At 39.7% G+C, this 15,809-nt stretch overlaps 2 protein-coding genes across 6 annotated transcripts in view; both read right to left on the bottom strand.

The window, feature by feature from the left end:
- The window catches only part of FEZ2 (fasciculation and elongation protein zeta 2), a 29,118-nt gene extending 28,080 nt beyond the window's left edge, over nucleotides 1–1,038 (bottom strand). Inside the window, exon 1 of one of the 3 annotated variants that reach the window (XM_054062804.1) lies at nucleotides 752–1,038. In XM_054062804.1, the coding sequence (XP_053918779.1) occupies nucleotides 752–984 (233 nt within the window). In that variant the 5' untranslated portion in view covers nucleotides 985–1,038. The remainder of the gene's footprint in view (nucleotides 1–751) is intronic. The other 2 variants (XM_054062803.1, XM_054062805.1) reach the window with 2 other exon arrangements.
- A 1,088-nt stretch (nucleotides 1,039–2,126) lies between these two features.
- Nucleotides 2,127–15,809, bottom strand: part of CRIM1 (cysteine rich transmembrane BMP regulator 1) — a 177,469-nt gene continuing 163,786 nt past the window's right edge. For all 3 annotated transcript variants that reach the window (XM_009559351.2, XM_054061583.1, XM_054061584.1), the window contains 6 exons: nucleotides 14,975–15,190; nucleotides 13,041–13,262; nucleotides 11,139–11,333; nucleotides 9,621–9,743; nucleotides 7,737–7,924; nucleotides 2,127–5,032 (listed from right to left, as the gene is read on the bottom strand). In XM_009559351.2, coding sequence (XP_009557646.2) covers nucleotides 4,856–5,032; nucleotides 7,737–7,924; nucleotides 9,621–9,743; nucleotides 11,139–11,333; nucleotides 13,041–13,262; nucleotides 14,975–15,190 — 1,121 coding nt within the window. In that variant the 3' untranslated portion in view covers nucleotides 2,127–4,855. The remainder of the gene's footprint in view (nucleotides 5,033–7,736; nucleotides 7,925–9,620; nucleotides 9,744–11,138; nucleotides 11,334–13,040; nucleotides 13,263–14,974; nucleotides 15,191–15,809) is intronic.

Below are 15,809 nucleotides of genomic sequence, written 5' to 3'. Positions count from 1 at the left end.
CCTCTCTGGCTGTACTACAGACTTGCATATGCAGCCCTATCCTGGCACACCAGCTCAGATTTCGGAACAGAGCAGCCCTGTTAGCAGGCTGCTGCCTCAATTCGGCCAATAAACCCTGCCTCTACGCTGTGGGTGCATGTTGAGAGTGGTTGCACGGAGGGGGTAAGAGAAATGGCCAAGCCAGGCACAAAAGGGCAGAGAGAGCACGACTACAAGTCTCCAGTTTATGATTCTTTGAGCTTACCTCACTGGTCATACCATAGATATTTAATCTTCTGCTAAGAGGCTGTTTTTCTTCTTTAAGAATAAGACATACAATTCTGTTACCTCAAAGGAAAACTGCAGTATTTTTAATGCAGACAAGCTGACTGTAGCGTGCTGTAAGATAGCAGGGTTGGAAGTAGATGATCTTTAAGCTCCCTTTCAACCCAAACTATTCTGATTCTATAACAAGTATAAATACAAATAAAACAATGTTAAAAGCAGGAAAGCGGCACAGTCGAGAAAAGGGATGAAACAATCCCCACAGCTGCAGCTGAGATTTCGTTCTCCACCTGCTTTCCGCACTTCCCGCGTCTCATTTCTAAACGCAGGCTTCTAAACACGAACCAGCGGGCGAGAAGCGACTCTCCCCGGAACCCCCCGCCGTGCGGGGCGCCTCCTCTCCCCGCGCTGGGACGCTCCCACTCCTCCCCAAAGGCCAGCAGGCCCCGGGAAGGGCCGCAGTTCCCGCCTCGGGCCCCGCACTCACTCGTCATCCTGCAGCGCGCTCTGCTCCGTGAGGGGCCGCAGCGCGACGCGGCTCTCGCCGCCGGCCCGGGCCTGCGGGGGCTCAAAGCACAGCGACAGCTTCGCTCCCAGGTCCCCGCCGCCCCAGTTGCCTTTGTCGCGGGCGGCCTCGGCACCGCTCCCCGCGGGGGGCTGGAAGCCCGAGAAGTCCTGCCAGTCCCCCGGGTCTCGCTGCGAGGCCGCCGCCGCCGCCATGGCCACAGCCTCTGGAACGGGGCGGGGCGCGTGACAGCGGAGGAGGGGCGGGGCCAGCAGGGGCCTTTCACGGAGCGGGAAGGGGCGGGGCGTGTGAGGGGGCGGAGCCTTTGGGGGCTCAGGAAGGGACGAGGCATTTGAGAGGGCGGAGCGGATGGGGGGGCGGAGCCCATGACGACTCAGGGAAGGGGCGGTGCGTTCGAGGGGCGGGGCCGAGAGAGGCGGGGCGTCTGAAGGGGCGGGGCGTCTGAAGGGGCGGAGCCCCTGGGGGCTTAGGGGAGGGGCGGAGCGTTCGAGGGGCCGGGCGTCAGAGGGGCGGAGCCTTCTAGGCCTCGGGAAGGGGCGTCAGAGGGGGCGGAGCCTTCTCAGGCCTCGGGAAAGGGCGGGGCGTCTTAGGGGCGGAGTCTTTGGGGGCTGAGGGAAGAGGAGGAGTGTGGGAAGGGTCTTCTGAGCACAGAGAAATCTGGTGGATGATGTTGGTAGGTACTGCCCCACTGCTGCTCTGAATGCAGAAACTCAGGGAAACCAAGTTGAAAGAAAGAAAAGGAGTCTGTTTTTCATAGATTAAGTAGTTAGACTGAAAACCACCTTAGCTGAGGGAGTTCCACAGCAGAACCTCCATTGACTTGAGAATTAATTGAAGAAACAAATTATAGGCTAATAGGTAAATAAATGTTCTGTGGCTCGAGGGGTTCATGAAGTGCAAATGTGATTCCACAGACTCTCTATAGGACCTCCTGTTAAAGTCCCAGGGATATGGTTTAATGGCAGATAGGAATGGTTGGACTCAATCCAAGAGGTCTTTTCCAACCTGGGGATTCTAAGATCAGTTGTGGCTTTCTGACAGGTATGACGAGACCCTGTAGACTGGATGGCAGGGAAACTTTGCATTTTGAATGCTGAAACTACCCGGAATTCCATGAATCCCTCTAATGTGAAAATTTTTCAGTGTAAAATACAGAACTGCCCGTAAGTGCAACGTTTTCCCACAGTATGTTCTGAACCGTTCTGATCTAAGGTCGGCAAGACTCCTCGCGAAAAACCACACCACAATAACAGGTTGTAAACTAGCGTGACAAGAAACACTATATGGAAGTAATGAATACAAACATTTGAGCAAACATGCGCCAATAGGTTTAAAATTTTTTATTGTGCTGCCAAGAGCCAAATTACAAGAAACCGCCTTACAGTTAAAAAAGTAAACAAGCAATCTGCTGAACCGCAGTGCACTCCGAGTGCCACATATGCATCTATTTTTCAGAAAATTATATCTGCATTTCTCTTACAAGAGCACAACAGGAACCAAAGTAAAAGAGTGTAATGGATACAGCACATAGGATAAATCATATCTTTAAAATAATAATAATAAAATAATAATAATAAAAAACATTTTACACCATGTCCTATATCCTGCTAATATTTTCAGAATATGGCCTTGATTGTAAAACATAAGCAAGCATTTACAATTTCTGGATAAAGACTGCTTACTCTTATGCAAAAAATGGATGTTTTGTCTTGACAAAATCTGTGTATTAACTGGACAGAAACATCTCTGTTTCAATATCAGATTGAGTAAGAAACACTGGGGAGACTACATTTTTTCTTATTGGTGGTTGGAAACTGAAGTTACATAAGCAGAAAAAATGCTGACCCTTAATGATACACGTATTTTTTTTCTTTGATGCAAACATCTAGAACACCTTTTTGATATTCTAAAACAAAAAAATTGTTAATCTTCAGATTAATAAATTAGGTCATTATAATAATAAATTAGGTTTTTTTTTTTTTCAGTTTTAAAGTTCAGCAACCTCTGACCAAGTATTTACAACAATACTTGAGAGTTCCTTTACAAAAAATACATTTTCTTTTCACATTAAGCATACTGGGTATCTGTGTCTCTTATGACAAGCATTTGTAAAAGAAAAAAGGCAATGCACAAATGGGTAATTAGTATAAAAGTGCCAAGACCTGTTTGGAAAGTTAACATTGTATTATACAGTCAGAGTTATAAATGAGGCAAGCTACAACAAACTTCCAGCTTAATGTGGACAATATTCCAGTAGTTGTTTCAAACAATTGTTTGAAAAAAAAAAAAAAAGGAAAGAAAGGAAAAAAAAAAAAGAAAATCCAGGAGCTGACGGTGTTATTCTATGGAGCTGATTAGTACTGCACGTATATTGTCATCAGTGTCTCTAGCCAATGCATTCATTAAAAAGCCTTTTTAAGGCTAAGCAGGAAAAGAAAAATAAGAAACACCCTGAAATGTAGCAAGTAGCAAGAGCAACGCTTACTGCTATAATCGTGCACGAACTGTACACACGCAAACACAAGAGTGCACACACACACACGCACACACACAAACACTTTCAAAATCAAATCAAACTGTAGGTAGAATGAGATGCTCTTTTCTTGTCTCTCCTAAACTCACAAGCGATTAAGCATCGATATGGAATGCCTGTTTATCTGTTTCTGATCTGGGTAAAATCTCTCTCAGATAAAAATACATTCAACCGGAAAAAAAAATAGAAAAAATATATACTGTATACATAGTATTTTATACATACAGTATATATATGTAGAGTGTATATACACATGCACGTATCTATACATATGTATACCTACATGCATTTGTATATACATATATATATACAAACATACAAATACTTTTTGTTGTTTTTAGCATAATTATATTTACATAAATACTCCTATAATGCTAAAGTTTAAAGAAGCATGATCTCCTTTTTTTTTTTTCTGAGCTTCAAAAAAGGTGCTTGAGCAATATACAATTAAATTTAAGCAGCTTCCTAGCATGGAAGTAGTTTCTAAATCTGCATACCAGTAAATAAGAACATCAACAGGAAAAAAAAACCAACAACCTTAAAACAGTCTCTTTTTTACTCTCTTGTAAGCAAGAGCTTTGTCCAACAAAAATATTTTTTCCTTCTCCTGTATGAACAACCAGATTGATATAAAATAACAAAACAAAACCACAACAGACAAAACAAACAAACAAAAGCCCCTGGAACTGCATGGTGTTCTTGACTTTTCCTTCCTTCCTTCAATACTGCTGTCAAAAGATCCAGTGCTCATATCAGGAATTACTTAGGCCTCAGTCATTTCCTAACTCTGCCGAAGTCTGGCTAATCTAGCCAATCAGCTTTGAAGAAAACAAAAATAAAAACAAAAAGCAGCACAAGATATAATTTTATACATCCTTAATAAACCCACCCTTTATTATCTGCTATAATCTTTTCCTCACTATTTCATTAACTACTGCAGCTTCTCATCATATAGAAAAATATTTGCAGCTACACCACACCTGTGATGTGACAATTTCTGTTCTAGGAGTATATTACTGTAGCAACAGCTGGAAAAAAAAAATCAGACCTTTTAATATTTTTTTTCACCTGGGGTTAGGCTTTGCTGCAACAGATGCAATGTCAGAGCAACAAGAAAAAACACTATCCTGCTGCTCGGCAGTATTCTTTATGCATTTTCTTCTCCAGCCAAGGATGACCAGCTTTTCTGCTCTGAAGCTTCCTTTTACCTCCTTGCCTACCCCTAGCCCCTGATTCCCCCTCCCAAAAAACCTCTATAGCTATGTTACAAGCAAATACATCTTAACAAGTTTTAAAACTTTGGTTCTAAGAAAACACTTGGTCAGTTATCTCAAGGAAAAGTGGGAATGCTTTTTCTGGCACATTGCAGGAGTCAGAGCTCATCCCAGTAAGGTCTTAGAGCTGTACATGTAGTCACAAATCCAATACAATCCACTAAGCAAGTGCACAATTCTAGTTTTATTTTAATAGCAGACTTAGTCTCTTTCTTTGTCTCTCTTTCTTTCTTATATCCTTGGTAAGGGTGCAATTCTTCAAACTGTTTGATAGAAGTTATCTGCCTGTAGGTTGTTCTGTTTCTGCATGCTGTAAAATCCACTATATCTTGAATCTGGGTCTGCAATTCTTAGCATCCTCTGAGAACTGTCCACCTGGACCATGGTACCTTTCTTGCAGTCCACATATACCAGTTGATTGTTTAGGCATGAAGGCTGTTAAAACAGAAAGGGATTATTGAATAAATAATTAAAAAAAAAAGTGTATTCCACACATAATTAAAAAAGTCTTTGTGGATCAAGTCCATAAGCACAAACCAAAATCAAATCAGTAATGAGAGAGTCTGGACTTTTGGTAAACTTGGTAAAGGCTTGTGAAAGGCACAATAACAGACCAATACTCTCTTCTGAATCACTAGTTTTCATCTTCTGAATAGAGCTCTGGTATCCTCATACACCAGATGGACTGGTTAAACTCTTCTCTGTTAGTTTAGCATCACACAAAGGCTTAACCTTGTTGCCCTGCATGTGCAGCAGCTTGTTTCCAAGACTTTAAAGCCTCTTTATTGCTGATCATTTTCAAGCATGTTTTGTTCCTAGTTGCAATTCAGCTAAGAGAATGGGAGAGATCTCAGCTGTTATAGTTAATCCTGGCATGGGGTGTCCTATGGGATCCTTCTGCATTCCATTCCAAGGTGGTTTATGTATTGCTTCCTTAATCAGGAAATCATCCACCTTTTTATCTAGTATTTGCTAGGCCTTATGCCCTTGCAAAGCCCTGTGTTATTACGTGCATGCCAGTGTTGATGTGGCACTTGGTGGAGTTGTCCTTACTTCCTTGTAAGTGTACAATAGGGATTTAATTTTAGGCAAATGTGAGTGTAAGTGAGGGTTTGATTATGTAGTGATCTACAAGCGTGAATGCGCATACAAAAATTGATCAAAGAAAGAGCTGAGCCATGTATACTGGCTTTCCAGTCCTGCTTTTTCTGAGAATCCTGCAACTGGGAGATTCTGCAGCTGAGCAGAAGGTGAAACAATGCTGGGTGCACACAACCTTAAGTATTTATGGGTTAAGCATAAGGGGGGACATGCAGTGAGCATACTTTATGGATACAGTGGAAATAAGTGACAATATATACATAAGCTCACACTACAAGCATACAAGTGGACTACAAATCTTAAAAATTCCAGTTTCCACTCTTGTAGCTTTCTTTTTCCAAGACTCAAATCAGAAAAATCAGAAGAGTTTTTATTACTAAAACTTTACATTTGGTAACCCTTATCACAAAAAAGTTTCTTACCCAGATTTTTATTATTTTAAAATGTTTTACATTTGGCTTTTCAGAAGTCTGTAGACTGGATTGACAAAGAAGAACATGAGGTTCACTCACGTTAATGGCATCAGGGCTAAACATTAGCAATCCATCTGTAATTTTAAACATCTTCTCTATAATCTTTCTTTTGGTGTTGATATGATTTAAGCACAGTTATTCTGTTCTTTATTAAAGAGCTGGAAATTTTTGAACAGAAAGAACATGAGCCAAAACAAGCTTGCCAAAATTTATTACTAAGAACCACAAGTCACTCAGCAAAAAATACAAGAAACTGAGTGACACTGGGTTGAAGAAACCTTAAAAGAAAGATACATTGATGACAAAGACCCTCACAAGACATGTGAGTTTCAGTGTAACCAGGGTCTTGCATTCAATCCGTATGTGGCTTAAAGTCAGCTTTCTTAGCAGATGGATCATGCCTTTTGGTGAGACTGAGAAAACAATGTATCAGCAACAGAAAGTTTGAAGAAACTGACGTTTCATAGTAAGAGAGCATGTAGAATTATTGATTATAGTTCCCAAGTTAGAGAGTTGTGATTTGCATCTCAGCTTCAACCATTTTGTCACATAGCACTTAAGGGCAGAGCAGCCTTTCTGAGAGTTTAGGAGTGAATCTGCTAAAGTTAAAAATGGATTTTGAAATGCATTCCTTAAAAAAAAACAGGAACTGGTATCACTTACTTGTCTTGAAAGACTGAAAATGGAGTAATATAGATTCCTTATGCTTCCTACTTAATTACAGTTGAGTTAAGCTTCATGCGTTGACAGTATTTGTAAACTTTTTGGATTTTTTTTTTTTTAAACAAAGCTCTGCAGTAGCAGAAAGAATATGGACACATTTCTACAATTATTGTATTACTCTTCTAGACAGAATGAAAAAAAAAAGATGCTCTCAAATGGTGTTCCAAATATGGACAAAGTCTCTTTGATTAGAAGTAAGAAGTTTAAGTGGGATAAATCAGGGAACTGATATAAATGGCATTTAAATATGGAGTAAGGGCTTAGTTTGCTGATGGAAATATTACTCAAAAGAAAAATGATACTCTTTTCACTATTTTCACCTGCTTCTTTTTTTTTTTTTTTTTTTGGACGTCTCAGAAGATTTAGTTGTTAGATATTTCCCCAAATATTAATCACAGAACCATATGATGAAGTTATTAAAAAATGTGATAAACCCCACTAGTACACACAGTACCTGATGTTGGACAATACTTTTAAAATGAATGAAAGTTAAGAAAGCAAAAATATTCTCTTACAGGTTTGACTGCAAATAAGAAAATTGCATGTATTTATCTACACACATACAGAGTTGTTTTTTTTAAAATTATTTTCTAATCTTGATTTCTATCTAGTGGCAACTCATTACTATGTGGAGCAGGAAATGTTTTCATTTGATAGTGCAAAAATAATTTAAAAGACTAAATAAATTCTAGCAGATCAACTGGTATAAAATGATTTACAATGAAAAGAAAATAATGTAAGAGAGTTCAGATGATGTGAACACAGTTACATCCTACACAATATTCTAGTTAATCTTCTTTCCCAAACAAGTGAAAGTCTGGAAATAGAAATAAATATGGCACCTTTGTTGGAGCTTTGTAGCAGGACACTGGAATCCACTGCTTTTTCTGATTGACGAGCAAAAGGACGATGATGAGTAACAGCGCTATCGTGATTGGAATTGTCACCAAGGCAACAGAGCTAACTGATGCATCTTCACTTGGGTGTGGTCCACTGCCACTTCTGTACTCTCCTTGCAGATGACTCATATCTGCAAGGTAAATGTGAGCATTTTTTAGCACAGGCACAGCTTGCAGATATTGCGGGTTTGGTTGCAGAGCACCACAATGAAACAAATATCACATTAAAGTGAGCTATGCAATTTTTTGGTTTCCTAGTGCATACAAAAGTTATGCTTGCACTATGCTGTAGTCTATTAAGTCTGCAATAGCATTAGGTCTGAAAAACCAATGTACGTATCTTAATTGAAAAATAGTCTATTGCTAAAAAATGGTGTAATAAAAAATGCAATATCTGTGAAGAAAATAAACTGAAGCGCAGCAAAATGAGGTATGCTTGTAATTATAAATGGGCTTTAACCATAAAGAAGAATGCAATTATGAAAATCCCAGTCACTGATTTTGTCACTCAGATGAATTTGGACTTTGTCTCCTGATATATCACCTCATTCATATAAATTAGAACAACTGAAAGGTAGTATCTTATGTAGTGACTATATTAGCCAGGAAAAGGCCATCAAAAAGAAAGGAATCTAAAGCACAATAATAAATAAGTCTGATAATAACCTCTTAGCTCAGCTGCATTTGCTTTATTTCATCTGATTGCAACCAAAGTCTCACTTGTAAAAAAAAAAAAAAAAAAAAATTCAACCTGTGTTTCTATGCTTGGGAAAAGCTGGAAATGTTAGGATGAAAACCCCTTTAAAAAAACAAAACAAAACAGAACAAAAAACTGGTAAGACTCTTATTTGTTGAGAGTGTATTACACAATACTTGCACCACTCAGCCTGTGAGAAGAGACTGCTGGCAACCTGCTAGACTGTAGCAAGTTTCAGAGGTAATTGCAATGAAACATGATTTTCAATCACATTTACAATACTTGCACACAGTTTGCAGTCTATGTTTAAAATCCCCAGCCAGAATAGATGCAAGCCAGCTGCTAATTGTCTGTGAGAAATGAAAATGCTATAATTATGGAAGTATAAGCTTACAATTTTGTAAAGCAATCACATTTCATGAATCCTTTCTGCTATTCACCAAACAATAGCATGCTATGAGATCATCCTTGGATTTAAAAAAAAATATACATATATACACAGACACGCACACACAAGTTTAGGGAGTTCTTCAGTTAGAAATGGTTAACAAAGAGTGTTTCCCCTACCCTGTGATTTCAGCACAGTTTTAAACAAAAGATGGATTTACATCCTTGGACAATTTTATTAGCCCTGTGTCACTAGACCTGTGAAGTGGTACTTTTGTTTTTCTCTGGCATATGTCTATGGTGTATATTAAGTTGTGGTATGTTTTCCCCTTTTTGATTATCAATGGAAGAATGTCAAATGGATCCAATGAGGGTCTACAGACTCCAGCAGCCTGACAGCAGCATGCTTTCTAGTTTTTGTATCAGAAGAGATACTGCAGAATCATTCCTCGTTCATAATTTTACTGTATCCTTAATTTTACAGAACTCCATCACACCAACACAGATGTTCGTTCCAAGCTGAAGATGGGGACAATAACTAAACCAAATTAAACCATAAATATAATTCGATTGAGTGAATCATCTTTACTGAAAGCAAAAATGCATGTAAGAGTTCAGCACTGAAAAATATAACCACCTTTTTGAAGCATTATACTGATGATACCTGAATAGAACAAGTAAATGCATTAAAACATGGAGAATAAACACAGACCTAAGTTAATCCAGTTTATATCGGATCTTACCTCTGTGAATGTGAATGATGTCATTTTCACTCGGCGTCGGCCAGTTTGGTACTTCTAGTTCCATGTCTCCTCGATGATTTGTCTTCTCAATAGGGATGTTAGTAGGTTCAGGCACATACATCTCTGTGAAATGAGATAAATGTGTTTCACAAATTACAGGCTGCTTAGCTTCCCAGTGCTTCTCTTGATTCAGCAAATATACTTGATCACCTGCAGTGATTTCTCCTATGAATCCTTTCATTTTTTTATCCTGCTAGTCTGAAATTTTGCTTTAAAACCTGTTTCACACTGTTTATGGGATACATACCTGCTGCTATTATCATTATCCTAATGTGAATGGGATGATAAAGCCCTTTTGACAAATTTGCTTTGGAAAATACCATTTCAGAATAAACACTTTACTACAGTCTTGCTCCTTTGTGATACTGAATAACAAAAATCCCAAAGGAAGGCTACACCTTCCCAGATGATACGTGAACTGTCACTGCTGGTTTCTTTGACTTCCCTTTTTTGTAATCCTCAAAGGAGGAGAATTGCAAAAGGGGGTTCTGCTTCATCTCCGCAGTTGTCCTGTCAGAAGTAGTTACCACCTGACAGAATAAGATAAGCAAACTCCTGCAGAAATATGTCAGGACTGTATGTCATTAAAACCCAGTTGCAATTCTTAAGTCCCTTGTGTTTATAGCCAAGAAAATTTCATATTACTAGTAAGCCAAGTTAAAGTGATCAAGCAATGAGATATTTGAAAAGTAATGAAGAAACTTAGCATAGACAGAAATGTTAATCATTGACAGAATCTGATGTAACTGGTGAAGGAGGTTGGAGCACAAGCCTTGTAAGGAGTGGCTGAGGGAACTGGGCTTGTTTAGCCTAGAGAAAAGGAGGCTGAGGGGAGAGCTTATTGCTCTCTACACCTGCCTGAAAGGAGGCTTTAGCAAGGTGAGTGTTGATCTCTTCTCCGAAGTAACAAGTGATAGGATGAGAGGGAATGGCTTCAAGCTGCACCAGAAGAGGTTTAGATTGCATATTAGGAAATATTACTTCACTGAAAGAGTTGTCAAGCATTGGAACAGCCTGCCCAGGGAAGTGGTTGAGTCAACAACCCAGGAGATATTTAAGATGTATAGATGCGGCACATAGGAACATGGTTTAGTGGTGTGCTTGGCAGTTGTTTCATGGTTTGACTTGAACTTAGAGGTCTTTTCCAACCTAAATGATTCTGTGTTTCTGTGATTCATTTTCCTACTTCACTAATATGTTTCCATAACCTTGTGAAAGGACAGAACAGGAGCAAGCAACTAATTTTTGAGTTCACAGTTCTCAGAATAAGTAAAATTCAAACTATATGTTTGCACAATATGCCTGTCTGTTAAGAATGTGAATTTTCCTGAAGTCTAGATGACTGTTGTCTTCTTGATACTGTTCAAACACAGACTGCAGTTCAAAAACAAATTAAAAAAATCTTATCCGTCCTTGAAAACCAGCATTACAGTAATCTGGATTGTCACATCACATTACCTGGACACATGGGACAGCAGCTTCCCTCCACATTGATGGGTTCAGCACAGGGGAGGGCCGGGCAGCTGACAGTGGAACAGAGAGTCTGACCCTGCAGGCAGTAGCAGTGTGTGCAGCTGTCAATGTCCCAGCGTTCCTCATCTGCGTATGTTTTTCCACTGAAGTGGCAGACCACTTTCTTTGGAACTGCGTCTTCTGTTGAAGAAAAACAGAGCAGTGTGATCACAGGGCAATGGCCACACAAATCCGATTTCTTCCCCAAACCCAAAAGTGAAACAAGAGTTACAAAGAAATCCCAGCTGTAATTAAACAACCCTCTCCACGGTGTCTGGAAAATGTTTGTTAAAGAAAGTTTAATTTCTGTGTTTTTTTCATGAAGTACATAATTAGCCTGGGCTGCTTGTAGCTAGAGGACAGATTATTGGGACATGAAATTATATCAAATGTGCTGTGAAAATTAAGAGAAATATATATATATATATATTTATTTTTGACACTCCTAACTGTCAGTTAGACTTACTTCCCAAATATAAATAAAAATGACTTATTAAATAATTTGGCCATCAGTACAGCTTTTTATTAGTGATAATGTAATAGACTGACATCATCTGGAATAACAAGGTTAGCGGTAAGCAGGCCAGCGCAACAGGTCTAGACAGACTAAATTCAAATGCAAAAGGAGACCAGCAAGAAGTACCTTATTGAAAATACAAATGGAACGATCAGAAAAGCATAAATGTTTCTGAGGTCCTTGGTATGGGTATGCCATGGCTTCTGTGGCTGTTAGTATGGGTCCTCATCTCTCCAAGTAGATTTTGAAACCAAGTATTGGAGTGAACATGGGAAAGGAAGTATGGGACAAAAAAGTGGCTGCAAAAAGCACATTAGATTCTTCCACAGGTGACCTGCACATTGGCATATAGAGCCAGTGGAGCTCTGTTTTGGTCAGAAAGTAGATATGTCTGGGGAAAGGGGCAGACAGCCCGAGCAGTCCTCTACTGCTCATTATCTATCATAGAACCATAGAACTGCTTGGTTGGAAAGGACCTCTGAGAATGTAAGAGTCCAATCGTACCTGTCCACTACTAAAACAGATCCCTGAACACCTTATCTACCCATTTAAATACCTCCATGAATGGTGACACAACCACCTCCCTGAGCAGCCTGTGCCAGTGCCTGATAACACTTTTGGTGAAGAAATTTTTCCTGATATCTAATCTGAACCCTCCCTGGTGCAACTTGAGGCCGTTCCCTCTCATCCTATCCCTTGTCACTTGGGAGAAGAGACCAGCACCCACCTTGCTACAACCTCCTTTCATTCAGGCAGTTGTATACAGTCATAAGGCCTCCCTCAGCCTCCTCCAGACTAAACAGCCCCAGTTCTCTCAGCTGCTCTTCATAAGACTTGTTCTCCAGGCCCTTCATCAGCTTCATTGCCCTTCTCTGGACAAACTCCAGCACCTCAATGTCTTTCTTCTAGTGAGGGGCCCAAAACTGAACACAGTATCTGAGGTGCAGCCTCACCAGTGCTGAGTACAGGGGCACAATCTCTTCCCTGGTCCTGCTGGCCACATCATTTCTGATACAAGCCAAGATGCCATTGGCCTTCTTGGCCACCTGGGCACACTGCTGGCTCATATTCAGCTGGTTGTTGACCAACGGTCCCAGGTCCTTCTCTGCCAGGCAGCTTTCCAGTCACTCTTCCACAAGCCTGTAGCACTGCATGGGGTTGTTGTGTCCCAAGTGCAGGACTCTGCACTTGGCCTTGTTGAACCTTATACCATTCAAAACCCACAAATCATGATCGTTAAACAGGGGAAACATATTTCAATTTGGAAATAAAACTTCTTTCTTATTCCCAAGAAGGGAACAACAAGTTATCAACTATTTTTATTTACTCACCAATACAGTAAGGACAACATTGTCCCTTTCTCAAAACAGGTCTCTCACAGGACACCGGTGGACAAGACTCAGAGTAGCATCGAATCACACCATCCATGCAGACGCAGCTAGTGCAGACATTGGGCTTCCAGGATTCAGCTGTCAGGAAAATATCTCCTTCATCGTTTTTGCAATAACTGGGCATACTCTCATTGCTTGATGAAGAGGGCTGAAGAGGCTCATCTGTAAATATAAACAGATTAAGTTATTTAACTTCTGATAACTAACTTTTCTCATATTTTCTCAACAGAGTGAGAAAACTTCCAAGAGTCTCTTCACTCTTGGAAGAACACAGTGGAATTGTTACACATTGGCTCACTACTGCAGAATAACTAGAAGGACAGAGCCTTATGCCTTTTCAGTCCTTACATGTGATGAGGATCTCGTGATGTGCTCTAGAATAAAGTTTATGTAGACCTTTCTTTTCTTTACTTTGAGTAAATGCAATAAAGAGGAAAAAAAAAGACAGCAAAGTGAAAAACCAATCACCATCAGAAGCAGCTACTGAGGAAGGCACTCTAATTGCTCCAAACTGAGTGGCATACAGGAATTCACCTTAAATTAGAGAGATTAAACTTGAATTCTAAAACTTGAATCCCAGCTGCTACCATGCCAATTCAAATCCTTAACTGATGCAAGGTGAAAAGCTATTATGCTGCTATTGGCTTTGCTAGTGGACTTACATGAGCTAATTATAAGCTGTTGTGAAACAAACAGAACTTGATCAGGTTTCAGCTTGATGCCAATGGGTCTGCTTTAATACTCATGCCTGCACATAGGGAAGATGTATGTCTGCAATGAAGGTGTATCTTAACAGAAGTTTTGGATGTAGAAATATGACTGTATGTGCAAAAAACATATAAGAAAATGAGAGGGAAAAAAAGGAATCGGAAGGGTACTCAGATCAGGTTCTTAATCTAATTGTGGAAGTTATGAAACTAAGCTCCTTATATAGCCAGTCAGGAACAATCAGCTCCTCTGAACAGTATTTTAAAGTTAAGCAACATGAATGAACATTCACTGTTATTAATAATGAGAAAAATGGAAGTCAGGAGAACATGCTAACTTTTTCACTGAAAATATTTTGTCAGAAAAAAAACACCCAAGACCCCAAAAGCTGTTAGAAGAAATGGCAAAACCTAACATTTTTTTCTAAAGCAAAATTTTTAGATTTTGTTTTTAATAGGGACAAATATTTTCTCAGTGAGTGTACATACAATTCATTGGTTTGAAATGAATTCCCACTGCAATAAACTTCCTCACTTCCTATGTAAAACAGCAATTCATATTCTTTTACAATTGCATCTCTTTCCTCAGGAGAAAGCAAATCTTGTTACCTTTTAGACACCGTGAGGCAATCTAGGGTGAATCTGGCACACCTGCTGGGCTGGAATGCTTTGATATTACTCAGTTGCCTTCAAGTCACCCTCAAACCATACTGAGTGAAGGTAAAAGCAAACAGAACTGTTTCTGAGACCTAATCCCAAATAGACAAGATAGTAATAAAAAGATTCATAGCGAGGAAAAGAAACAAGCTTGTATCTGCCTAGCACTTCAACTACTTTTGAAGTTTCCCTAATCCTGCGTGTTTCCATAAATGAGCCAGTGCATATTTCATAAACCTTCCAACTGAGGATTCTGGTTCTCATGCTACCCTTACATTATTAGATTGCCTTTCAAATTTCACCGTCACAACTCCCCTTAAATATAAGGCGTCTCTCACAGACAGCCAAGTTTTGCAGTTGAAACAGAGGGCTGCAGGCTCTCACTCTTAACAGCTAAAGAAGAAAGACACCCCAACAAGGAACTGCGCACACACTGATGCATTCAATATTCACATAATACATTCTCAGATCAAGAAAGGACTCTGATGAAAGCTGGTTGCTGATATTTACCTGGGCATTGTGGACAACAGGAGTCCTGCGTGCGGGTGGGGTTTTGACAAAGAAGAGGTGGACAGACTTCAGTCTCACACAGAACACGTCCACTGTGGCATGTACATTGTGTACAAGAATCAATATTCCACGTCTCTCCCTCTACAAAGTATTCCCCACCAGGAGCATGACAGATTGATGGACTGGTGAATTCTGGCTTCTGCACAATTACTTCATCTGGGAAAAACAGAATTGGAAGACAAGCAAAATTAAATGCGACTCTAATGATTAACAAATGTACCCAAGACTGATATTTTCTGTTGTTATTGAAAATACCAGGAATAACAAGAACAGCTACAAATATATTCTGAAGGAAACTCTTTTGACTTTATGTACCCTTTGCTCTATGACATTGCCATGTCATAGATAGACCACTCAATCATTTATTTTCATTTCTGGAGAGTGATCAGTAGAACTCAAGGAACCTGACTGTGGCTGATCTTAGTCTATTAACAAAGTGCTCGTGCTTTTCTTCTTTCAGGGAATTACCCTTCACTGATTCACTTATGCTATGCTTTGGGTATTGCTTACATTTATGAACTACACATGTGATTCAATAGCATTTACCAGAAGTGACTAGCTGGTCTGCTGCCTTGTCACTGCATGTTTTTTATTTCAGCGGCCACAATATATTACATTTTATGCAATGACACCCTAACTTACCGTGGCAAAGGCAGTATTAATGATTTTCTGGAAATTTTCTCAATCATCTCCTTTACATTTAGTTCTCTGCAAATTCACAGGCCTGTCTTACTATAGCTCATATACTGCTCATAATCAGAAAAGCATAACCGTA

This window comes from Cuculus canorus, chromosome 3 (genome assembly GCF_017976375.1).
Source record: "Cuculus canorus isolate bCucCan1 chromosome 3, bCucCan1.pri, whole genome shotgun sequence".
In the NCBI taxonomy this organism is placed as follows: Eukaryota; Metazoa; Chordata; class Aves; order Cuculiformes; family Cuculidae; genus Cuculus; species Cuculus canorus.
The sequence above is the reverse complement of the archived record's forward strand: the minus strand, read 5'-3'. Positions and strand labels throughout refer to the sequence as shown.